Source organism: Pleurodeles waltl, chromosome 4_1 (genome assembly GCF_031143425.1).
Source record: "Pleurodeles waltl isolate 20211129_DDA chromosome 4_1, aPleWal1.hap1.20221129, whole genome shotgun sequence".
Lineage (NCBI taxonomy): Eukaryota > Metazoa > Chordata > Amphibia > Caudata > Salamandridae > Pleurodeles > Pleurodeles waltl.
This window is the reverse complement of record NC_090442.1, coordinates 825171288-825198994: the sequence shown is the minus strand read 5'-3', so window position 1 is coordinate 825198994 and position 27707 is coordinate 825171288. Positions and strand designations below refer to the sequence as shown.

At 39.4% G+C, this 27707-nt stretch overlaps 1 protein-coding gene across 1 annotated transcript in view; it reads left to right on the top strand.

The window, feature by feature from the left end:
* TRHDE (thyrotropin releasing hormone degrading enzyme) overlaps positions 1–27409 on the top strand; it is a 2205852-nt gene extending 2178443 nt beyond the window's left edge. Inside the window, exon 19 of the mRNA XM_069229561.1 lies at positions 25524–27409. Coding sequence (XP_069085662.1) covers positions 25524–25670 — 147 coding nt within the window. The 3' untranslated portion in view covers positions 25671–27409. The remainder of the gene's footprint in view (positions 1–25523) is intronic.
* Positions 27410–27707: the final 298 nt, after the last annotated feature.

Sequence of the window (27707 nt, the reverse complement as noted above, 5' to 3'; positions counted from 1 at the left end):
ATTTTCGAGTTGTCAAACAGCTCGGCTGCTGCTTGTTCCCACAATTTTCTCAGTTCAGCCATTTTGCATAGGGTTTAACAATGTCTTGTTACTGTTCAAATGTCAGATTTCTAACTCCTAACAGAGAAAGCGAAAAATGTAGAATAGAGGGATATGGACAAAAATTCTATAAAACAGGACTCTGTGTAGATATAGACCTTTCAACTGCTAAATACTGTGTAGTTTGTGGATTGTTTCAGATTTTAAATTAATCTGCTTCTGTAGGACAGGAAAGCCGTGTGTCAAACGTCAAAGTAAATTCTTTCCTGCCGTTCGTTTTCCGTAACTTATTATATACTTGTGATGTTTATGGTACAAAATCATACAGCCTTATTGACACCTATTTATTTACACACGCTACATACATGTTTAATAATGTCATGTGGTACACCTTTAGCCCTGTTGAAAAGATCATTATTTATATATAGTGTGAAGGGCACGATGATACAGTAAAGAAAACAGTAAAGGGAACAAAATCCTAAACACCTCCTATAGTATGGTTACATATTTAATTTATTAACGTTTTCATTACACATTTTAATTGTTAGTGGTTTATTAATATTCTTTCCATCAAGGCAGCTGAACATAATTTTGTATTCATGTTTCCATTTTAAATTCAATTTTTTTAATTTCAGGCAGATATTGAATATAATTTTTATTAGTTTGAAATTTGCTCTAAGTCCCGCTTCATATATTCACAATCTGCATTTCAAAAACTATGTTCCTGATTCATAAAGATTTACTCCTGAGTTTCCAGGAGTGAGTGGGGATTCTGATTTGTTATTCCTAGTCTCACATTTATATTTTAGATTGTAAACGCAACAAAGTATTTGCAAACCTACATGACCTTTGTTTTAGAAATACAAGCACATATGAATGTCTTCAAGTTTTCAAAATGGGTTTTCTCTAAATACCAGATAAACAAAATGCAAGATCCACCAAATGTTATGAGTTCATCATATTTTTTGCAAGCCAAAACTGTAAACAGGCCTTTCGGCAGGATTTGTTCCACTCTATAATGTTTGTAGGAAAGACATCCTTTTTGCTCTGATCACCCCCATTTTTTAGGTTGAGCGTTAGCATTCCACCTGGTGTGTACTTAAGTATACTGTGGGCAGAAAGCTATTTCATTTATTGGTTGCAGTGTCCTTTAAAATTCTTGCTCGATAGTGGTCAGTTCTGCCTTTTTCTCCCTTCTTTTTCTCTTTCAAAGTAGTGACCAACTACTGTATTTTTCCACTTTGGTTTCTTTATCTGTTGCTGTGAGGGACTATTTTTGACATTTCTTTGGTGTTCCCCTTTCAATGTGAGTGCTTTAGGTTGGTAGTTGTCTGGTTTTATTTCAGCATTCCATTCCTCCCACCACCTCCCATTTCACTGACATTTGTTTTGGCTTTATTCCAGTGCTCTCCTTATTTACCTCCGGCTCCTAAAATAAGCTTATTTTACTAAACAAACACCCAATCATTTAGCTTACTGCTCAGGAATGCCACAATATGCCTTTGCATTGCATGGCAGAGAGTATCTCTCTCTTCAGGTCTCCTCCCTACCAGCACTCATACCATTGCACACAAGGCAATGCTTATCTCCTTTATTGTGACCAGAAATCTTCTCAGGCTGCTCTGGGCTTTGTTGAAATACAAGGCAAAATGCTTGCAAGACTTTTCATTCTGTCAACATACACTGACATTCTTTTCTTTTGTCTGTCTCCTTCACACTCCATGGCACGATTTAAAGTTTCATACAGTGCTAACACCCTCAGTGGTATTGGGGCACTTTGCATGATCACCAGTTACATCACATTGGTTACTTTGTCAATCCCCTTTGTGGTTTATGGTGGCAGGAGAGCAGAAATGCTTTGGTTTGTTTGATAGGCTTCCACATTTTAAAACTTACAGCATAGAGTGATTTTAAAATTCAACACACTTAATTCACCGTTCAACTCAATGAAAATCGCCTTTATTGTTATCAGAGAATGGTTCTGTTACTCCACTAAAGTAGCAGTACAAAACTTCAGAAACTTCAGGAAACACTTCTAGCTTTTAATCATTAACAAACTTTAAAGAACATTTGAGCCCCTGACTTTTATGAGGGATTAAGAGCTCATGGAATCATCTTGCGTGTCTGCTCTGTGTGACAAACTTTCAGTTTATAAACATGCCTTCACTGCTGACTGCACGGCGGCTCGCTTGTAAAACACTCTATTTGTATGGTGGTTTCTATGTGAAATTTAGACAATGGCCATGCATGTCAGTCTACACAGCCGTCAAGACTGGAGTCTGTCTCAAGTAATCCCTGCGCACTGTGCAGAGGGGTGTAAAAATACACATCTCTGAAGTGTGGCGCTATTGTCCAACTCTGCCTCTTCCGAAACTAGGAGAAATGCAGCACAAGGTTTCTTCCCTTCTGCTACCTTGTTCGGCCATGACAATCACAACATTCCTGGATTTTATTGATTTACATTACTGAACTCTGGAGCCAGGTCCCTAAGAACTGCTGAAGCTGACTTTTGTTCGAACACACAGCCCAGCTTGTGGGATTTAGTTGGCTTTTAATTTGTGTCCACTCACACATGGTAAGATGTGAACTGCTTAGTCCCCTCGATGGCTGAGGACAAAGGCATTCCTCCTAATCAGTTACAAATAAAAGGCAGAGTTGTCATTGCATTTTTTTATATTCCCGAGTGCCCTGCCTATGGTGCTGTAAAGAGCTCTATTCTGACCTGGACTGGCTGAGTTCTCCATCCTACAGCTGCTCTGGACAGGACGCTCTCAGTATTCCTACCTCAACTGGGTGGTGCAGACAACTGGTCATGGTGTGATGGGATGAAAGGGCAATTTGTTTTACAACTGGTTTGCTACTGTCTTTTCAGGCTGTTTTGTCACCTTTTGAACAATGAAGGTAACCACTTGTCCTACTGGATGGAAATTGTTTTCTCTTATAGCCACTGTTTAGATTTCTATGAAAAATTAATTTAAAAATGATGCCGCAGCAATGGCAATTTAAGGCTAGAGTACATGTTCTTGTAAATGTTTGCACAAAATTTGCGCTCACTGCAGATCATGAAATTAACACACAGACAAGCTGTACTTGACAGCGTTTTTAATTGAGACATTTGTCTACATTAGATGTTAATTTCACTCTATGCAAACAGTTTATAGGTGCTTCTACATGATTGCTTTAACTTTGGAGATTTGTGCTACTTTTTCATTGTTTATGTTTGATTGACAGACTGCATTTATGTGTCGATCTCTACCCATGCGGAAAAGCCTAAAAGCAGCACTTGCCCAATTACCCAGAGTATCAGTCACTGTGTCCTCACTTTAATGTCAGTGTCAGTCCATAAATCTTTACATTTGTCTATTATCTACAATCCCCCACCCATCCATTTATGAATATACTCTCCCACCTGGCTCTGCTTCAGGCCTGAAAGTCAACTATCCATCCAGCCAGCCATCTGTCCATCCATCTGTCATTCTATTGCTGGCCATTCATTCACCCATCAGTCATCACCCATCCCTGTTCATTAGTGAATCTGTATTTGCTAATTGCATACCTGCAGACTGCAGCACTACAACATTTAATTCTGGCATCTTTGCCTATTTCAGCCAGTGACTGCAATAATGATGCACCACATACATTCACTTAGCTCCATAAAACATGGGTAAGAGGCATTCATCACCATTTACATCAGCAATATGCAGTTATAGGCAGAAACAGTCCACATCCCACCCAGCTCATTTGTTATTCCACTAGCTCCCTGTTGCTGCTGCAGCTCCCACGTTTGTCTTCTTAATCAATCTTTACAGCCCCCAAGCCGTATCTATCCACCATACTACAATTCTACTACACAAATACACTTCATACCCACAATCCCCCCCACGATTACACAACTAACAATTCAAATCCAAGCCACATAATTCCACTCCAAACCATATACGCCCACTCCACTCCAAACAAAATCACATGGGTAAAATACATTGTCATTTACAACTCCAATAGCTCTAACTCTCTCAAATATGAGGCCTATTGCATTGCAAATGTTTGTTGACTGATGCTGGTGGTTTGTGACTCTGAAAGTGCCCTGGGCTCTGCTAACCAGGCTCAGAGCCAGTGCTCCGTCCTCTAAAGGTTTATGGTAATTGGTATAATTTTAATTGGCAAAGACAACTTACCCATAATTCCCTACTTCATGGTAGGTAATGTAGTTTTAGGGACCCTAGTGGACTTAATTCACTTAAGTATGGACTGCAGAAGTAGCTGCTGGTGTAGTTTTAAAGCCAGACCTGCCTTGCAGGCTGGTTTTAACATACAAGTTGTCCAAATTTGACTTTGTAACTAAAAGTACTTCCAAAGTCCAAATCCACCTTTGTTTAACTTATAGAAAACCCTGAAGGTCTGCCCTAGGTGCCTCGTTATAGAAAGAAGGGTCAATATAGTAAATGTTTTGTATGCCCTGGTAAGGAAAAACAACCAAAGATGTTTTTCCCTATTATAGTGCTGCTAGAACTATTAAGCTTAATAAAGTCACATTTTTGTTTAGAGCTATGTAGGCATATCATTCAACGTATCAAAATAATGGATACAATAAATCAAACAACTTGCCAGGGTCGGACTTACTTTAACTATTTCAGGAAAGTAGCTTTAGAACTTACTATCTTGAAGTTACCTAAAGTTGTCCTGTAGCAGCTGTTCTGATTGGTCAGCATTTTACAGCCTGAGCCAAGCTGTTTCCTGAGTAGGTGTGAAGAGGCCTGGGGCGGAAACAGTACACTCACTTGGTGATAGGATATTTGCTTACTGGAGAAACCAGGGGGAGGAAGGGTGTTGGTGAGACAAGCTAGATTTTAAAGGAAGGGGAACAGATTTCATTGGACCCAGGCCCCCAAGTGCAAGGATTCAATTTCTGGCTGGAGCTAACTACTATGTTAATGCAATTTTAGAAGCCCCAAATAGTGCTAAAAAGCTAATCGATATAACGTGCAAAATATCCAAACCGGAGTGCATAAAACAAGTAATAAAAACCTCACAAGCACTGTGATAATCTCGCAGATTTGTTCACAAAAAAGATCAAAAAGATTCTTGAGGACATTAAAAATACTCAAAATTCTAGAAGCCCCAAATAGTGCTATAAAGGTATTCAATATGATGCACAAAATATCTAGCCCGGAGAGTATAATGCAAGCAGTAAAGCCCTCAAAATCACTGTGATAATCAGATACCCAAGCAGACGTCCTATCAGAGGGATGCCTATTATACAGTGGACATTTCTGTCAGTCATTTGAGCAAGTAAGATTATTTGAACCTGTGAATGAGGACTGTTTTTGAGCTACAGCAATGTCCACTAGATTTGGCTCATCCCTAGATCTCCTACCACACAAAGGCCCTCGTTATGAGTCTGGCGGTCTTCAAACCGCCAGGCTCGCTGTGGCGGTCAAACCACTGCAGTTGTGGCGGTCCAACTGTCACAGTACAACTGTGGCAGAACCGCCACGGTCGGACCACTGACACCGCCAGGTTGCTGCCAGCCTGCAGCCTGCCTGTCGTGGTGGTTGTAATCCGCCAGGACAGCACTGCCCTCCGGATTATGAGTCCCCATACCACCAGCCTTTTCATGGAGGATCCACCGCCATGGAAAGCCTGGCAGAATAGGGGTATCGGGGGGTCGCTGGGAACCCCTGCACTGCCCATTCACTTGGCATGGGCAGTGCAGGGTCCACCATGCACAGCCCCATCGCACATTCTGCTGCCCGAATCACGGGCAGTGGAATGCGCAACGGGTGCTGCTGCACCCGCCGTACACCACATTGCTGCTGGCTCCGTTACGGCTGCAATGTTAAGGCCCTGTTCACCGCAGGGCCAGCAGGTGGAAAAGCTGTTTCTGCCTGCTGGCCCTGTGATGAATATGGTCGGCCGTGTTTGGACCGCACAGGCGGTCTCTCAGCGGTATGAGTTTGGCGTCCTCCGCCGCTCACCAAACTCATAATGAGGGTCAAAGTCTTGAAAGATATTGCAGATGAACTAATACCCCATTACTACAGATACCTAACCAATCACTAGTGTCAGGAAATGTCCCACAGGCCTGGAAAAAGGCTTTAGTTACCCCTTTATTAAAGAAGTTCTCTACAGACCCTTTGGTCCTTAGCAACTACAGGCCAATATCGCTATTGCCCTTTCCTGTAAAAATCTTAGAACGTTTTGTGAGTAAAAAATTGTCCCAACAAGACCAAAATCTCCTAGAGTTTAGTTTTAGACAAGGGAACAGAACTATGCCTGCTCTGCTTGTAGCTATGGATGAACTCCAGATAAGGGTATAGTGGCCACTCATTAGTTCTAATATTACTGAATCTTTCAGCCGCTCTTGATACAGTAAATCACAAAACTTTATTGGCAAAACTAGTCAGTGATACAGTACTGAACTGGATGTGCTCTCACCTGCTTCCATACTCCTCTGACTCCAAAACTAATGAACATGGAATCCCCCAGGGATCAACACTCAGCTCAATTCACTTTAGAATTTATATGAGGCCACTAATAACACTCATCAAATTTCATAACATTAGGCTTGTAAACTATGCTTATGAGGCACAATTGACTATGTATTCAAAGTAATACGTGTGATGCTTTGGACTCCTTCCACAACTGTATGAGCAACATTTTCAACCAGCTAGACAAGTATTTCTTAAAATACAGTGGGGGCAAAACTGAGTTTTTGTGTAATTCATCTGACAAAATCCCCATGCAATTTCCTTCAAACTTCTGGCTACTGATAACTGATGAAGTGTGCACACTCAGAGACGGTCCGCAACCTGGGGATCACTCTTGATACACGCTATCCATAGAGATCCATGTAAATAAAATTGCTGGCCCCTGCTTTGCACTTTTCCACGGCCTAAGGTAATTTCTACCTCTGTTGCCTTCCCAAGTTAAAATCTTGATTCTGCGAAGCGTGATACTAAGTAGGCTTAACTAGTGCAACGCCTTGTTGCTAGGACTACCAGACTATCTGGTAAATAGACTGTACTGAGTCCACGTATTAGCTGCTAAATTGGCATTAAACAGGCCAAGAACATCATTGGCCTCTAACACTAGGAAGGAACTTCACTGGCTCCCAATAAAACGGAGGATAGCTTTTAAATCTCTGTGCGTAGTTTTTGAAGGACTTAAGGGTAAGGGCCCTCTGCCCTTGCAAAAAAACTTAAAAAAGATATGTCCCAAGGAGATGTCTTCATTCAGCACCACAAACGTTATTTAGATTGCATTTTTTATTTTATTTTTAAACAGGGCGGTTGAGCCTTTATGGTCAGAGAGGTTCAACTATAGAATTATTTACCTGCTGCCTTAAGATCTGCAGCTGACCTACTATACTTTAGGAAAGCCTTGAAAATCTGGCTTTTCTGTGTGTTTTACTGATCCGGCTTGCACAATAGCAGTTTGAATTTGTCTATGTGGAGGCTCCCAGTGTTAGGATACCTATATGGTGACAGTATGCTCTATAAATGTTATAATTAAATAATAATAAAAATAAGAGGCTACCCAGAGCCTCTAAATCCTTGGACTGAGCTGGTAGATGCTTACTGTCCCCAAAGGAACCAAGAAACTACAAGATCTGCAAAGAAAAACTGAGTTTTTCAGAAAAGCTCCAAGAGAATACTGCCTGCACATTGAGAATCAAGCTACTGTTGTCGACTTGTGAATCTGCTCTACCATGCTGATTTGACCCCTGAAAGCTCCAGAGCTTCTCACCATCGGAGTTGAGGACAAAGACTTCCAGAGGATCCCCGAAGCATCAAGCTGTAGCAGGCCGCCTTTGGCGAATCAAACTCAAGATTCAAGGAACCCAAGGACTCAGTATCAAGGGAAAAGTTCGAAGAAAAAGATTAAGGACCTGATCTAGAGTTTGATGGATGGGGTCACTCTGTCAGAAAAGTGATGAATATCCCGTCTGCTGTATCAAGAGCCCATTATATCATATGGCAAACGGGATATCTGTCAAGTTTGTGATGGAGTAACCCATCAGTCAAACTCTAAATCAGGCCCTAAGTCGGAAGGAAAACTTTTGACTGGGAACTAGCACTCAACCTGTCTGACCTGCAGCCCCAACATTGTCAGCCTAAATCTTTGACTTTGTCTCGGACCAGCTTGACCAGACTGCTACGAGTGGTGTTTTAAGCTTTTAGCACTAGAATGCACAATTCTTTATTTAATCTTTAAAAATTACTACATCTGGTTCCTTGCATTGGATTTTTGTCCTTTTTATGTCATTTTAGAGATAGAATAGTCTATTTTATATAAATCAGTGTGGATTTCTATTGTGTTGTGTCATTTACTTATTTACTGTTTTGGTGATATTAAATACTTTACACATACCTGTGTTCTAAATTAATCCTCATTGCTCATTTGCTAAGCTACCAAGGGTTGAGCAAGGATTAATATTATTAAGACTTGACTTGGCCTATTTGTGATTGTGATGTCATTACAAGCTGAGTGTGAATACCCCCTCCTACTAATAATCTAATTTCCTACAATGTAAATCTATAGAGTATTGTAAGCAATGGGCAAAAAGCAGATATTCTTTTATGTTCTTTCCATATTGATATAATTTCAGCTTCTAATGAAAATTGCAAAGGTTGTAAGGTAAACTTATATTGGCTTGCCTTACAGTTGAGAGGTACCTAAAAATGGCTTTTGTGTTCAAGTTTTCTTGAGTGTAGTGTGTATAAGTGCTTTTCTTTTCCCTCCATAGAAGGAGATAGAAAAGTTGTTTTATAATTTGAATATCTGCTTTGTTTAACTGAACTGGATATGTTTATTTTTATATGTCCACTTATAGATACATTCCCCTCTCCTATGCAATTCACTTGATAGGATCTAATACTAGTTTCAAGTTCTGTGAAGCACAGAGCTATGGGTCACATGTACAAAGATCCTGTTTTGCGGCTCACAAAGTGCGAGTCTTAACGACTCGCAATTTGCGAGTCGCAAAACCGGATGTACAACAGTGTACTTAACAATGTTTGCGATTCCCAATGGGGTCGCAAATGACCTACCTCATGAATATTCATGAGGTAGGTCGCAATTTGCGACCCCATTCGGAATGGCCACCCTCACAGAGATGGCGGCCTGCTGGAGACAGCAGACCAGCATGTCTGTGACTGCTTTTAAATAAAGCAGTTTTCTATTTTTTATTTTTTTTAAATGCCCCCTATTTTCCTTCAATGAAAACTAGATGCATTTCAAAATAAAAAACAAATGAAAACATTTCTTTTCATTTTTTTCAGAGCAGGTATTGGTCCCTGAGACCACTGCCTGCTCTGAAAATGTTTTTTTAAACTGGTGCTTACTGCGATTGTTTAGCGACAGCATTCGCAGTCACAAAACAATCATGCCTACCATTTGGATTCGGTATTAGGAAGGGACGCCTTTGACACGCCCCTTCCTAATACTGAATTGTAAAACCCAAACTGCGATTCGGAAACAAGTTACTGAATTGCAGTTTGGGCTTTTTACATCCCAAAAAGCATTTTTCAAGTCGCAAACGGGCAGATTCTTCAAATCGGCCCCTTTGGACTTGAAAAATGCTTCGTACATCTGGCCCTATATCTCCTATTTCTCCCACGTGTAAATATTAGATGGTTTTTGAGGATCTAACATTTAAATTGATCCTTACCAGCAGTGCTTAATTTGTAAATAAAAATGTGTTGTGCCTAAAGCTCTCCTCTGGAACTTGTGGCTGCTGCAATTAAATGTGCGAGCACAGAATTCTCAAGCAGCGTAACCCTGAAGCCATCTCGGGCCTCTTTAATCCATTTATGGCCACTCCCTCTCCCTTAAGCTCACTCTTGCAGCTTTGTGCTTTCTCCCTTTGTGATGCTTTTCCATTTTTCTCCTGTCTTTATAATATGTGTCTTTTGCATGCAGTAAATGCGTTAAACAAAATAATAAGTGCCAGGCCTCAAAAATAAGTGCTGATGCCCCACACTAGAAACCACCAACTCAAAATAAACACTGCTTACCAGTAGTAATGGAAGGACTGAGACAATGAAGAAGAAAGTGGTAATACGTTTTGGCAAGAATGCATCTAACATTCTAGAATATTTGGATAACTATGAGAGGAAAAAGATTGAACTAAGGTTCTTTTTAAAAAAATGAGCAAACAAAAGAATAATGTAAATGTTATTTTGAATCTTATTTTCTTTTTCAGCCGGTTGACTACTAAGTCATTTGTAAACAGGTTGTAACCAATAAGTGCATTTTTTCATGCATACATGGTTTTGTCTAAATTCAAAGTGCTAATGAGAAAGAGCAGATCCCCCATAAACCCACACTAAAAGAGAAAATGGTCTAAATGCCTGAATTTTTCACATTTGACCTTCCTCTTAAACGTATTAAAAATTGTATATTATTGTTGGCTTTAGGTGCTGGAGTATTTAATTTGCAAAACAAAAGTGTAGATGTCCAAAAATGTTCTTAATAGCAAGCTGCTTGTGCTTCTGAATGCTGTCTTCAACCATGAATGGTATTGTTGACGCCTCAACCTTGCATCACATGATGGGGAAGGATTACCACTGAGCCAGATGGGCTGGTGATCTGGTCTCACACAACTTTGCTCTGTTCTTTATGAGCGTCTTCTGGCTGAAGCTGAAGCTGATAATTAACACGGAAAGGAAATACCAAGGCAGAGTCATAGGTTAGGGACAGAAAGCTGTCAGAGGAGAAAAATGCAGTGCCATGAAGAGAAAAGTTGTGAAAATAGGAGATAAAAGGAAGAAAGCACAGAAAGGAAGGAAGTAGAGAAATGAATGAGAAAATAGAAGAAACAAGAGAAGAAAAGAAATGGCAAAGGGGGAATGAAAGGGAAGACGGAAATAAGAGAAAGAAAAGGGATAAGAGAAAGTAGACAAGAGAATGCAAAATAAAAGAGAAAGAAATGGAAGTAGGAAAAGGAAGAAAAGGGGAAAAAGGGATCACGAAGGCAAGAAAGGCAGAAGAAAGAACCATAGGAAAGAAATGAGGATTTGAGCATGAACGAAGAAAAAAGGGGGGACAAAGAATCAAAAATGTAAAGAAAGAGGGGAAATATAATGGCAGAGAAAGAGAAAAGGAGAGTGAATGAAAGAAAAAGGAAGTGGAAAGAGTGAAATGGAAAAAGGCTGAAGAAGAAAGAAGTAGAGCAAATAAGAAAGAATGGGGGAGTGGTCTAGGGAAAAGTGGAAAAAGGGCAGAGAAAAAAAACCATCATTCTTTGAAAGATGGAGAAAAGCAAGACAAGAAAAGGGAGCAAAGAGTGAAAAGAAAAACATGAAGGAAAAAGCAAAAGTGATAACAGAAATGTAAAGAAAGTAAGAAATAGAAGTGAGGAAACTGAAACTAGAGAATAACAGAAAAGAAAATGAAGGTAGACAAAGGCAGAAACAAAGGCAAAATGAATGGATCTAGCACAGGTTGAGATGGGTAACTAAATAAATTGAGAGAGTTATATGGAACATGTAGGTGAAAAAAACAGAGAAATTGAGATAGTTGGATAAGAGGGAGGAGATGAAGAGATGGAACCTAGTAGATTGAGATGGCAATGGTACTGGTAAAGATTGTGATGTCCTATTACTTACCAGCAATCTTCATTACTCTTAGTCCTTCATGAGATAGAGTATCTTAATTGTAATGAATGGGACAAGGACAAGGGGGGATTTAAGGGTAATGTACTATAACGTAGCTGATATTGTTGTCCTTGTCTCATTCATTCCAAATGAGATAGTCAATCTCACGTGCAATGAATGGAGCAAGGTCAAGGTGGACGTTGGAAAAATGGATGCTTTAACCATTATAGTGGCTCAGGTGCAATATGTCCCTCTTAGGCATACTGTGAACATTCTAATCATTATGATGGCACTCCATGGCATGCCGTGGCCATTCTAAAGGTTATGGTGGCTCTAAGATGGTCCTTCTGCATAATGTGGGCTACATACACTTCATAGGAAACCCTCTACACAGACATTTGCCTAGCTAGGTTTAGACTTCTCTCTCTGTGAGATAAGGTTCCAATTAAAAGGTTATTTTATTTTTTTGTCTACTGCTCAGTCCACCATCCTCATGCCTTGCCTCTTTATATTATTTTTTCAGGTTCCTCTTCATCCCTGCTTTCTTCCTTGTCCCTGTTACCATATCTTTCAAATTATTCTTCTTTCTCTCTTTTCTGACTTTTTAACATTTGCTCTTAAAAATTGCCTACCACCTGGAAAAGCACTGAAGAGCACTGAAGTGGTGGTGTGCTGTCTCTCAGCGTGCAGAATGCTGTTAGTTTTTGTAGCATAGATATATTTCCTATACTCCCACAACAGCTGCCTTAATTCATGTTAATACATATTGTATGGTGCCTTCTCCTTTTACAGCTCATTACAACTGACTTGTGTCTCTTTCAATCTCACATTCCATTCCAGAATCTCCAATCTTCATCTCATCTCCAACACATACATTTCACACATACATTCCATTACATGTATTCCATTTTATAACACATTACTACATTTCTCCCCCGCCCCCGAGAAAAAAAAGAAGTAAGAAGAAGAGAAAAAGGCAGAAATAATATAAAGTATTTCTAATCAAATGATCTATATTATGTATTATTTATTTATTCGGTCTAAGATTAGACCATTAAAATGTATAAAAACGACCATACATAAAAAATAAAACAGAGATCATAACCATCACAAAAAGGAAAAAGGGAAAGGAACAAATACAATTAATACACTCCTTGCCTAACAGGACAATTGTTAAATGATACTCCTTAGTTGGTGCCTCCTAGCTTATTGGATACCATTTACCAAGACAATTTAAAATAGTCCTACTACGAATGGTCCAAGCTGCTGACAAATATTTGGAGACTGAGCTTACTATCAACGTGGAAGTATTGTATTTGCATAGTCTGTAGGCACTGGCTCGATCATGCAATAGCAAAACCTTGCACAGGGGGATAATCCACTTTCCTCTAGGACACTTATACAAGGGCAGAAAAATAGAATGTGCTCAGGTGTTTCCTTACATAAATGGCAGTTAATGCATTTATCAGACATGGGACTGTTGATCGACCAACTGGCCGTAAAGCTATTAACTGCTAATGTTCCGTATCTGAGCTGAAGGAATAAGGCTCGGGCACGTGCTGGTATAGGGAGATCCAGGAAGTTCTCGGGCCGGGGTTCATGTTTAACCAGCAGAAACTCTGCTGTCAGCCGACCTGGCCCATTACAATGTTACAATGAAAAAACTCATCGTAAACTTTTCCCCAATATCTCTCTTTGATCAACAATCTAGCGTTAGCAGGAATCATCTTGGGATTCTCCCAATAATGGTGGAAGCCCAGCTTAACCCAAGCTGATTTCATCTCCCTCAACCAACTGACTTTTTCCCATCCCTGGTAAGGTGTTATAAGATCTTTGATTGCTGCCCTGAAGGGCTCAAGTTCTTCCGTTTTCCATAATCGAACCCAATATAGGAGTGGCCTTAAGCTCGCTGTGCCTTTAATACTATTTATACCCAGATCTAGTCTTAGGGGGATCATCGGCGTACCCTTCCCTAGCCTAGATATGTGTCTAAAAAAATTGTTTTCTTTGATTTGAAGGGTATCCAATTGTCTATAAGAACCCCAGAGTTCTGCTCCGTACAGGGCAGCAGCACGGATTTGGACTTTATAGATTTCGGAAATGGGAATCAGAGGGGGGCTTGCTACGGCTTTAGCCTTTCGTTCTAGCACTCCACCTCTTTGGCTAATAATAAGTGCCCCTTTTCTTATGGCTGCATCCCAGCTGCCCCTATCCGATAATCTAATGCCCAGATAATCATACTCCGTTACCCTCTCCAAAAGGATTGAATCCATCACTATGTTTGCTTTTATTTTCTCATTCGGGGCGCTATATATCATAAGTTTTGTTTTCTTAACATTGACATCCAGTCCATAGTCTCTACAAAATACACAAAATTGATTGACCAGATTTTGAATTCCCATAGATGTTTTGGCCAACAGGATGGTGTCATCCGTGTAAAGCAAGCATGGCACTTTATTCCTCGCCAACTTAGGCAAGTCGTTGGTACAGTTTGCTAGATAATTAATGCAATTGTTTATGTATAGGAGGAAAAGGGTAGGGGCTAGAACACAACCTTGTCTGACTCCTCTTTCAATTGCAACTGGATCTGTTAAATCGCCCTCCTTACCACTCCTGATTTGTGCATAGGTGTTCTCGTGCAGTCGGACCATAAGTTTCAGGAGACCTTTGGGGATACCCATATTGGCTAATGTCAGCCATAGCAGGTTCCTGGGGACCAGCTCAAATGCGGCTCTAAGGTCAATGAAGACCACATACAAGTTACCCCCTCCTACTTCCACGGTCTTCTATTTGATTGTTAGGAATCTTAGGACTTGGTCTATGGTACTAACTGCTGGTCTAAACCCTGCTTGCAAATTAGAGATGGCTTTGGTTTCTAAAATCCATTCTTCAAGATGGAACAGGACTTGCTTTGCAACATTTTTTTGAAAGTTATCAAGTAAGGATATTGGACGATAGTTAGCAGGGTCAGAGGGACTGCCTTTTTTAAAAATAGGGACTATCTCCGCTCCCTTCCAGGAGCTCGGGACAGGCGCTCCTGCAGCAACTGCATTAGAAACCAAGTTCAGGTATGGGGCCCATATGTCCGGTCTTGTCTTATACAGGTCACCTGGGATTTTATCAAGGCCTGGGGCCTTTCCCCAATTCAGTGAAACAATCGCAGCCTTGGTTTCTGCCAGGGTAAATTTGATTGGGGAGGCCTCGAAGGTCATAATATCATTCAATTCCCTAGTAGTAGCTTCTGTAGGCCCTGAATATAATCGGCCAAAATGATCAGTCCACTCTACAGGGAGGATTGAAGCACCAGGCAGACGGCTGGGTTCCCCACTAGCTTCGGCAACCAGTTTCCAGAATCTCGAAGTATCGTTAACTTTTGCAGACTTCAGAAGGGTAGCCCATCTAGACTCATCCCATCTCCTGCAGGCCCTGCTAAGTTCCTGTTTATAGTCTTTCCTTGCTTGCCTTATATGCTCTGCCTGGCCCCCTCTTAGAGCTCTCAATAGTTGATGCTGTGCTTCCCTGCATGCAGCGCTAAACCACCTTGCATTGCACTTCTTTTTTGCTTTACTAACAATCTCTTTGGTGAAAAAGTGTTTTAAAGAGTTAAATAATTCTGTATGGGCTACTATAAGCCCTTCACCATCTTTTAAAAGCATGGACATACGCTCCATTTGGTCAGCCAATAGGCTATACAAAAATGTAATAGAACCTAAGTCAGTGTTCACAGCTTCCCATTTGACATTTTGTCTGTTATTTGTCAGTACGAGCTGTTGATCATTAGTCTTAGGACAAGGAGCTTCAAGTATAGGTAGCAGACCCCTAACCAATAGGATCAGTGGCTCATGATCACTTTCCTCATGTTCTAGAACCTTCATATCAGTCTTGTAACCCCACAACCGAATGTCAAGCAGAATATAATCTATCTGACTTTTCTGGGCTCCACGTCTGAAGGTAGAATGAAGATTAGCATCCGAGCGGGAACGACCGTTGCAGGCCCGAAGACCATATGCCAGTGTAAAATCCACAACTTGGTATGTTAATCTATTCATTCTCGGTCTTTTGCTCGACACCAATTGTGGGATACCCCAATAAGCGTCCTCTTCTTTGTATAGTTCCTGGGCCAGCGAGTAGGGCTCAAAGGTAACATTAAAATCCCCTGCAATAAGAATGAAGTAAGTGGAGGTTTTGGAGAAAAGAAAGCTAACCAAAATAGTCAAAGCATCTGACTCATATTTACTACCCAGGCTCCTGTTATATATGTTGATTATTAGGAGCGGTGTCTCCTTAAGGATTGGTATTATTAAACCCATCAGATCGGGACAACCCATATCTACTACTTCGACCAGACACTTGAGGAAGCAGCTGAGCCATATGAGAAGTCCGCCTGAAGGTCTCCCGGAGGTCACGTTGTATGCTGGGACCCAATAGCTTTTAAACCCAATTCTATATTTGGGCTCCAATGCCCACGTTTCTTGGAAAAGGCATATTTTATGTTCATCTATAAATTTGCCCCATTCAGGGATGCCCATTTTATTCTCCAGTCCTGCAATGTTCCAACTAAGAACTGTGTTCTAACGCATCTGTTCTACCTTGGAGAGTTTTAGCCGGGGACTGCCCTCTAGCAAGTGAAGTGCCATGAGGAGACTTAGTACCCCTTGCAGTCATAGCTAGACTAGTCTCGATTACATATTCCGCTGCTTTATCACCAAAAGGATTGCTCACCCCATTTGGATCGAGGCCTGACATGGTCGATTCAAGTACCCGGGCAGATGGGATAGACCCACAATTGTTGGGGGATTCCGGGGCTAGGTTGCTCACATGAGCCTCGCCCTCCTCGCTAGCTCCCCAAATAGTGATCTACCTGCTCTGACCACAAAGAAAAGGAGGCAGGCTATTTTCCATCCTGGGAAGTTCTGTCTGGGCAGGTGGAGAGATTGGTGTAGAGCCTCTGATGTCTACAATAAGAGTCTGATCAACCTCAGGACTACCTATTCCTATTCCTTGTATTTCAATAGTTCTAGATACAAGATAATTCTTGTTCCAAATATCTAGTTCCTTGAAGCTTAGGTGGGCCATGCACGGGGCTAACTTTTAGTCAATCAACTTCAGAAAGAGAGGGTGAGAGGGAGCTACATCCTATCTGGGGGGCAAGCTGCGTCTGAGAACTAATAGAGCCTCCAAGTGGCATTGGCGCCCCCTTAATAGCTGATGTAACTGGATGAGGGTAAAGAGCTTGGAGTCTACACAAAGATACTTCTCCCCCTAGAGGATTAGAATTACACACATTTGAAGAAAGCAGCTGGACAAGGGCGGGTGAATCAAAATTGATAACAATTCAATCCCCCGTACCAGGGTTCTTAAGTGGACCCACCCAACCCACCCTCCTCACCATTAATATTGAGGGTACCATATGAAATGAAAATTCTAGCGGTGATATGTAACCAATGTATGACCTTGTTTTTCAGTTCTGTAAATGATTCAGGGGTATTGGTTTTAAGTTTAGGAACACTCGTAATAACAAGAACGTATGGGCTGGATTCCGGCGGAAGATGTAAAGTTCTCAACTTAGTTCCTCCACCCATATGCACCAGGTCTGTTGGTAGGTAATTCTGGTCAGGAATAGCTTTGTAGGATTTCTTTCTCATATCGTTGGAAGAAACAGTTCCTCCATTCCCCCTCGAAAAGGGGGTGGCTACCTTAGAACACTTGTCCTTTGAAGCAGTGGCCAGACTGCCAGTTAATACCCTCTCTGGTTGATATAGAGGATTAGGGCAATTCATTGATGGCCTGTGATCCATACCCAATGGTAAAAGGAGGCTACTAGCACTGTTACCCGGTAAGCTCGGAGGAAGAGTTTGGCAGGGAAGCTGCAAGTCCGCTAAGGGGGGAGTAACCATCTGCTGGGACTAGATAAGGCCTCCCAGTTTCTCCTGAATGGCTTGTAGGCGGGTTACTATAGGGTGTAGCCTCTCAGAAAGCTCTTCTTTGATATGTTCTATTATATAATCCATTGCTGAACGATCGTCAATACATGCTTGAGCTGGTATATGGTCCTTATTCCAAGTTGATGCGCCATGATTGGGGGAGCTCAAAATACGGGCAGGTTTGTTCCTTAAATTTACCTCACCTCGTTTTCTTTTACCTTTTGTATTGTGCTCTGGATTGGGTACGGATCTGCCTAAGATCAGCTGTGCCAATTCTGGTAGCTGAATGGCATTATCCTGGATCTCCACAATAGGCTCTTGGGTAGTTGAAGGTGAGATAGCCAGAGCATACTGTAAATCGTATGAGTGAAGGGGTTGTATTGGAATTTGCGGTGGGGATAAGGATAGGCGATTAGCTGCCATCAGTGGAGGGGCAGTTAGACGGCGCTCAACCATTTCAATTTCCGTTTTTCAATGCTCCAACTGCTTTTTGGAGAAATCCGTCTAAGGTCTTATTGTTACCGGCCTTTTCCAAGGGTGCCCCCCCCCTTCCGTCTGCCCATCTTATCTCTTTTCATTTTCCTTAAACCAGCAGACATGTTTTAGGCTCATTGGTCAGCCTTTTACTATAGGCACTTGCCTCCTCTGTTCCCACCCTATTTCCACCCCACTGGGGCCTTGCTGAGAAGACTGAAAAGCTGAAAAAAATGCAGCTCACCTGCAGCAGTTTGTAGTCCTCAGGTCTGTGGTGGGTTCAACCGCTGGTCGCCAACCCCAATACTAAGAAGAAAATAGTGTGGCCCAGCCTAGCCTCCTCCGGGCGCTGACGGGTGCAGGACGGGCCCGCCCTTGGCCTGGGCTTTGCCCGGGTGCGTCCCGCGAACAGGGTGCGCAAACGTTTTAAAGGGGCCTTTGTCTCGCCCCTGCTGCTCTGACCTCAAACAGCACGTCCCGCGAGCAAAGCGGGCGCACAAACGTTTTAAAGGGGCCTTTGTCCCGCCCCTGTTGCTCCGACCTCCAATAGCGTATATTAATTTAGCAATGTTCAATCAGTCGATCCGATTTGCTTGGGATTCTTTCAGATTTTCTCAATAGCTGTTCCTTTTGTTGTTTGTCCAACTGTGATATTTTTCTACACCAGCTCGCGGCTTAAATTTTTTGGAGAACGTTTTATTTCCTGTTACTATTTTATTAGCATTTTTCGTGGTAATTGCTGTTACTTGAACCTTTGTCACCCCCATAGGTATAGGATGAAATCTACTTTGCGACCTTCATGTTTGTTGCTGCCTCACCAATACTAAATCACCCTATTTGTTATTTTCTGTCTTGAATATTTCTTATACAATCTGCATAACGTTTCATTTTGTGTTTTGCCTCTTTGTCCCTTTTCAGTATTATTTCATGATCTTTTGGTAGATTCACTTAAAGATGTGGCAAACATGTTTGCCTTGCTAGTCCAAACATCAACTTTAAAGGACATTTCCCAGTTGATCCATGAGGAGTATTTCTTTACTCGTGTAAAACTTGACACAAAGATTGACTTTTTGAAATTAGTGAAAGTTTTGCCCTTTGTGTGGCTTTTTAAATAGTGGTTGTTAGCCTTTCCACCATTCCATTAGCTTGAGGCCACATCAGAGTTAATCTTCTATGTATTATTCCCAGGTAATTCATTATTTTTTTAGATTCATTAGAGTTGAAGGGTGGTCCATTATCTGTTTTTAATGCATTCGGTATCACTCAAGTGGAAAATATCTCATCAAGAACAGGAAGTACAATTGCTGTGGATGTTGACGAAATCAGTTTTACTATGTGAAAATGAGAATATTCATTAATTATTACCACAAATACTGTCCAGAGCCTAATGGGCCATACAATCTGCTGGAATGTTAGACCACACAGCATCTGGCAATTCAGCCATGTGTAATTCTTCTATTACTCTTTCTTTAGAGGCACATTGACATAAATGACAAGTTAGGACAAATTCTTCTACTTGACTGTCTAATCTGGGAAGCCACACCTTTTCATGTAAAAGGATTTTCGGAGCACAGATACCTCTATGACCAAAGCCAAATCAATCATACCTCTTTTTAGCATTGATGGAAAGACTTATTTATTACCTCTTAAAAGTATTCCAGATCAGGACACAGATAGTTAAGCAGGAATATTCTTTAATGCCAAAGTATCTTGTTTTTTTATAGTAAATTGAAAATAAGTTGCATTCTTTATTAGTCTCCATTTACTGTATTTTGAAGAACACTTTATCTGTTTGTGGCAAACTGTGCCTTCAATTAAAGACACCTCTTTCAACAAACTTGGGACATTTACGTACTCTTTCTTCAACTCCAGCGTCTTACCAGGGATACAAATCCTTGTTATTTGATTGTACTGTACACCTGTGTGCTGTGGTCGCATTTTGTCCATTTAGTCTCCATTTACTCTCAAGTATAATTTTCTTTTCTTTTTGAATTGTTTCATCATTTTGAGATGTTTCAATTAGTTATTTTTCTGAAATAATTCCCAGCACTGTTGATCTAATTATGAAATGTGTGGATTCTTCTGCTTCTGACTGTTGTTCTATGTTATTTGTGATTTGATGTCTAGACAAGTAATCCGTTGGATTATGTTCTTTTCCAGGCTTGTAAACAACTTTGAAATTATAATCCATTAATCTAATTCACCATCTCTCAATCCTTGTGTGCATTTTTTGGGGGGGTTCCAAAAAGAGGTATAAGTGCCTGATGATTTTTTCCAGAGAGGAAATTATGGTAGTGCTTGCAGGCCCAGATAACAGCCAAACTCTCTTTTTCTGGCTGTGAATATCTTTGTTCAACTTCAGATAAGCTTTTGCTGACCTGTGAAACCACATAATGCGGAGTTTCTCTACCAGTGTATGTTGTACCAGTATTACACCAAGTCCAACTGCACTAGCATGTACCATCAATTCTGTTCATAATCCTGGATCAAAGTATTTCAAATTTGCTGCTGATTATATTATTTTCCTAAAAGCATGTTCATATTCATTGTTCCAAATAAACTTTTGTCCTTTCTTTCTTAATGAATGAATTAATTAATTGGAGTGCTCACGGTGGCAACATTTTTTATATATATCGAGAACAATAACTAGCCATTCCCAAGAATGAACATAATTCTGACACATCTTTAGGTCTAAATACTGGCTCTAGATATGCTGGTTTGTTTGCATCTGGTCTCATTCCTTCATGAGAAGAAATATTACCAATATTTGCTAGTTCAGGCTTATTTATATCACAGTTTTTAAATTAAGTGTCAAACCAGCATTAATAGGTTGTTGACATAATCCATCTAATTCTCATGTTCTTCATGTGTTTTTCCAAATATTAAAATATCATCAGTGTAATTCATAGCATTATTCACTGGTCTTATTATGTTTTTATAGTTTCTTGAAAGATTTCAGCAGCAGAATATACCACAATTAAAACGCCTGTATCTGAATATTACAATGTGTGTAGAAAACATTGTGATGTATCTAGATTTACTGTCAGTTTCGAGTTGATGGTATCCTTTGGATAAGTCCAGTTTCGAAAAGACAGTAACACCATTAATAGTACTGATCATGTCATTTAAAGCTGGGCCTGGATTTCTTTCTCTTTCAATCACTGTATTAGTCATTCGCATGTCAACACAAATTCTGATATTTTCTATTTTTTTGGAACAACTACAATAGGTGATACCGATGAGTTTGAGCCAGTAACTGGTTCAATTATGTCCTGTTTAATCAATTAGTTTATTTATTTTTCTACTTTTGCTTCCAAATATATCAGAACTCTTCTGTGTGTTTGAGCTACTGGCTTCACTGCTTCATTAATATGTAGTGTAATCATTCTATCCTTTAGTTTGCCTAACCCATGAAATAAATCTGGATATATTTTGAATATAGGATGATCTGACATCATATTACAAGTCATTGCTAATAAACCCATGACTTGAGCAGTGACGTTACTTAATAAATATAGTCCAGGGACTTCAGCCTTTAGTATATGTATCTTATCTTAACTGATTGTATTCCACATTGTAGTATGTCTTCAAATTTCCCTAGACAGGAAACAAGATGTTTTGCTCCCCACTGAAATACACTGACATTTGAAGGACTTAAACAAGGTTGTTTTTTTCATTTTTGGTATTCAGTGAAACGCATAATATTATATGTAGCTCCACTATCAAGAACAAATTGAACTTTTTGAGAGCCAACCATTATATCCACAGAGGTTGTTTTCTTTATATTTTCTCTAGTTATGATGTTAATTTGTTTGGCTTCATCTTCTTCACACATCATATATAATCTTTCAGATTGTTCCTCTTCTTCCTCCGAATCTTATTTAATACCTTCCATTTCTATATTAAGTCTAGTGTTTCCTGTTTTCATTATAGTATCTGACATGCTTTGTTTGGTCCAATTTTCTGCTTTTCCCAAATTTCTTTTTATCTTTCTTGAACCTGCACACATTTGCAAAGTGATTAGATTTTTCACACTCTCTACGTTGCTGTCCTAATGCTGGACCTGTTTTTATTTGTGGAAATTGCATTCCACATCTGTAACATAATTTCTCATCTTTGTTTTGTAGTTCTATTTTTTCTACATTGTTGATCTTTTTAGGCATTTGCCTAACTTGTTCAGTAGTATTTATTCCGCCTTCTTCCAAGTTTGTAGCTTGTTTTTGTGCTTGCATTTCCGTTCTAGCTATGTGTAGAATTTCTTGCAGGTCATACGTTTTTTCCAACAATTTATTTTGAAATATTATTGAGATGTACCCTTGAATTATTCTCAATCTTATCGCTTCCCCATTGTTAAATTTTTCAAATTCACAGAAAGTAACTCGTTTTCTTAGTCTTGTTATCCATTCATCCATTGTTTTGTTTTCCCACTGAAAAGCTGTGTTAAAATTGTATCTTTAAAAATCCACATTTCTTTTAGGTTCATATTTCTCATTTAGGCATTTTATAAGCTCTTTATATGTGTTAGGTTCTTGTTCATTGAATGTTATTATTATGTCTTCCACATCATCTTCTACAATTTAAGTTCATCTGAATGTTTTTACATGTGCCCTTTAAAAAATTTCAAATCTTCTTTTGCACAATATTTTGTTGATCTGAAATATCAAATGGAATGGACTTAAAAAATTGTACCTGAGACACTTCCCCCATTTTCTTCATCATTGTACATTTTTGGATCCATATTAATTGTTGTCTCACTAGTTGTTTCCTCACTAGGCATCACTTTTATATTAATATTATGATTTTTTTTATAGAAAATCAACCTTTTTGAAAGAGAAAATATCTTGCCTGACTTTAAAATGGAAATCCATCAGTCTTTGTATAAAGTCACAGAAATTACATCTGACTTCAAAATGGCTACTGAGTTTTGAACAAGATGTCACAATAGTTCTGTGTTTTACTTTTTGTGTTATTAATAGTTGATGTTGAAAATGCACAATTGTAAAAATGTACTCTCATGCAGTCATTTGGTTGCTAATAGTTGATCTCCACACAGTAATATATATTTTTTTAATATGTTTTTTATGTGCTCTGTGTGTGTGCCTGATTCCAAAATGGCGACACTAACCCAGACATGTAGCTAACTCGCATTCGCGCTCTCTGTAATGGTTTTTAAATTGCACTACTGCCTGATCTACCAGTGGGGCCCTTCGTGCCATAGGTGCCGATTCTCGGAAAGTCGACATCCTCACAGCTGCAGAACTCTTCAGAACTGCACCAGATCTTCTTGCCAGTGAGTTCTTGTCACACTTTATATGCAGTCCAGGTCTGCCCATCTCTATTGTGATGACCCTTAACATAATCACAATGGACTTAATAGTGAGTTTGAACTTCTTTATTGATATCGATAGAAGATGCTGCCTCCTCCTTTAACCACCCCATGCAACTGACTTGGGTCCCTTTTCAAACTCACATTCCATTCCAGAATCTCCAACTTTCATTTCATGGCCAACACATATGTTCCACACGTTTATTCCATTCCATGCATTCCATTTTACATCAGATTACTACACTAAGGATTCCTAATAAACAGAAATTCATATAACATCCCACTCAATTTATCCAACTAACCATGTGTAGTAATAAAATCCAGTGTGGTGACACCACATAATTGTCAACAGCAGGAACAGACAAGATAGCTATTTCAACTGACATTTACAACACCCAATACAGATAGTAATTAAGCATAATACGAGTACTGCTTATTTTGTGTCGGTTTCGTACTGTTGAATTGAGATGCTTTGGTATATCACCTGATCTCCATTTGTCTCCTGCATAACTTCCAAAGCATAGAGGTCACTGTGGACCTTTGGTGCCATCTACAAAGCACAGATGGGATAGCTTGTGCATTCCTCTGAATTAGTTGAGTGATAGAAGAGGCACAGCTTCAAGATCTTATCGCATCATCTATATAGTATGAGAGGATGAAAAGTGTTCCACAGTAATAAAAAAAGAAAGAAGAACAGAGGGGTCAAGAGTGCTCCTGTGTTGGAGAGGTGCAAGAAGTAAGGCTTTTCAGATTCAATAGGTAGGTAGGATACTAAAGTTTGACAAGTTGAAGATATTCACAATAAAAACAGCTTTTTTCCAACATGAATGTAAGGAAGAAACTAGCAGACTCTAAAAAGTCTTATGTTAGACCCAGGTGGGTATCCGTAGTAAAAGCAAACCTTGAGCTGTAGATTAAGTGAAGTTTGAAAGAAAATATAATATCAGGTGGAGTGAAATATCAGTTTGACATTCTCCTTCCAATCTGCAGTGAAATCAGTAAATCTGGCAAACTTATTGTGAATCTAACATTAATGGATGTAAGATGATAAATAAGCATTATGCTCTGTATCAACAGCCGAAGCAACTATCAGAATCCATTCTTTGTTTAAAGATTCTGCATGTGTAAATGTACCTGCCCATGAGAAATAGCAGCTTCTATCAATTTCAATTTCCTTAAAAAGCCTGAATCTATAGTCATTATTAGTGAAGCATGTTGATAAATAATGGATGCTTTTGCAGTTTATTACTATTATTGAGCTGTGTAATTTACAGCCATTATAATTGTTTCTTGCTGTTAGAAATTAAATGTCGTGCCTTCACTGTGACTCAACAAGGAAAGTCTCTTTTCCTTTAAAGGAACGAAGCACGACCCATTATCGTTGTCTATTTTCCATTAAAAAAAAGTCGGAAACAACACCTCTACAATTTCTGAAGAGTATAAATTAGTTAAGCGGTCTGTCAGGGATGGCAAGATGTACTGGTTCAGCCAAAGATTTAAAGCATGGGTAAAGAGACACTTTCGAGGAATTGCAAAGCATGTGGAGATGCCATTATGAACAGTATTGGATTCTTGAAAGCATGTAATGATGGTGAGCACTTGATCACTTGATTAGTTATAGACTAGAGATGTAACCTCAGAAAGATTGCCTATACAGAGCATGTACCAAATAGCAAACTTCTCAAAAATGTCCCTTTTTGGTTCTAGTGATAGCAAATACCTTTTGATATATATATATATATATTTATATATATATATATATTTAAGGGACTTTTAGGCAACTTTCCTCATCCATTGGTCTGTTACTCTGTCTTTCAATTTTTTTTCCCTCCACTTCAGCATGGGGCAGTGTGTCAGCCTGCTTTAAGCACTGGTTGAGCACTGTGAGTAAGAGCATTCTGCCCTTTCTCAAGGAGCATGCTCACACTCAACTATGGCATTATGTGCCTTTTGAGGCAAAAATATGTTTGCTTTTGCCAGTGCTACTTTTGAGATCGACGAGGGTCTGGCAATTTCCCCAACAATATAGTATAGCAAAACGTTTGACAATATACAACGCCTGACCTATTTATTGATGCTTTTACTGTCCTTGTCTAACATTTCCGAATTCTCTCTCTACATTTTTTGCGTCTGTGGTCTAACGATATTTCCTTTTTTCCACAGCTGAAGAACTTTATAAGACTTCATGGAGGGGGGTCAGTTGCTGCTCCTTTCTCACGTGCGGTTGAAACCGTAGAAGCCAATGTACGGTGGCAAATGCTTTACAAGGAAGAACTTTTCCTGTGGCTTCGGAAATCCCTGAAGCAGTAACACTGTGTCACTTAGAAACTATTTATTAAAACGTTCCGGGGTGCAAGTTGCCTTGTTTGGACAAACGTATGTTTATTACGGAATGTTTGGAATCAGCAGACAAGGCGCTGATTGACTTTATTTTTGCACTCTGCTCTTTTTCAAAATCTACAGAAACTTTTTCATAGCAAGAAGGTCACAACGATGGCATCGATTTTAGCCCTCGCAGTATTGGAGCAATCAAAACAATACATGGTGCATGTCTATGTTTCTGTCAATTGAGCCATCTTCACAAAGTATTTTGTGCATGGTTATTTGGTCCCTACCTGTATACCAGCATGTTGAATTGCGTCAAGTTTTTGTATTTGAATTGCCGTTACATCAAGATTGGGCATTACACAAAGGCACAACGCATTTATGACAATCAGTGTTGCAATGATGGGATTACATGGTAAGGTAGCGTGTAATAAATACCAGGTTGGCTGCCACAGTGCGCCTTGATGGCGCTGGATTTAGGCACAGTACAAATCACTTGGCTTGCAGCCCAAGGAGGAGTGTAGGAGAGCTTGACAGTGCTCCCGTTCGAGTGATCATAAAAGTCGAAATTGTATATCAGTAAATTATGCACTCAGATTGATCATGAAAATAGGAAGTTGAATGCCCACGAAATTAACTCTAATGTCAATTACATTTTTCAAAGTATTGCTAAAACAGACCCCTCCTGTGCATTAGTGAAACATACACGTATTTCCCACACACCTGAGTGAGGTTGAAGATGTGATGATTGAGAACACAGAAAATATTCATTCCTAGATGAGAACCTAATTCATCACGATTTTGCTACAGGTACATGTGACTGACTGTTGTAGTGTTCCTTGCTTATTCCTGAATTCCAGGAGTAAGTCATTTGTAGTCAAGAGTAAGTGAAATCAAAATCTTTGTGATTCAGGACCAATATGTGCAATGCGCTTATGATGATAGAGCAAGAGCTGGTGACTATGCTCTGTTCTGCACAGAGCAATATGTGTGTGAAGACTCCGAGAAATAAAAACACCACTAAGCTAATTAGTAATGTTCATTAATTACAAAGTGTATCTATCTAATGTATTTTAACACCTAAATCATTGTCGAAATTGACAAGAATGAGGAGGCTGTGATTCCAAAAGATCCAAAAGTGTTTGTGGCTGTAAAAAAAAAGTTTTGTAAATTGTGAAGATGTCAGCTAATAACTGAAATCAGTCAAAGTGTAAAAAAAAACAAAAAACCCTAATTTTTCAAGCAACAAAGTCCTCAACTAAAGTACTATTGCTTTAACAGGACTTATCAATCTTCTGCATTTTGTGTTATTATCTAAGTGGATTACGGATATTATCTCATGTTCTTACCTAGCAACTGTGAATAAGGTAAACACGGTGCCAATTGCATATGTTATTCAGAGATTCCTATACAGTAATGACAGTGGAATTATACAAATGGCTAGTCTGTGTTGAAATATTGTAATGCCTCTTTGATCCTAATTCAAATAAGTATGCTTTGATAACAAGCAGTAAACAATAAATTATAGTTTCAAAAATTATTTGTAACAAGGAAAAAAGTTGTACTTTGGTTTGAGGACAAGACAAATGCAAATGATTGCATTCTCAAATTAGTGCGTTTCTACTTTATTAATGGTTTGATATATTATTTTTACGATTGATTTAACTTATTGTGAATTTTTATCCTCTGAATATTTAATTACAGTTCACTTTTCAAACAAATTGAATGAAACTGTGTTGTTTGGCCGATGTTACAACATGCACGGGATGATAGATATTAGTTAATGGACTTTCTCAGTTGTTTTACAGCTTTTTGTTTCACAGAATATTGACTTTGTATTTTTTATAAGGTATAGAAATAATAATCCTTTTCATGGCATATATTTCATTTAAATTAATGCTAAGATAAAGACTGCCGGACAAACAGAGCACCAAGGAAAACATTACAAAAACGACTACTGTTAGAATGAATTCTATGTTTGGAGGAGACATCAATGGTTCCCATGAGTATTCCTAGAATTCA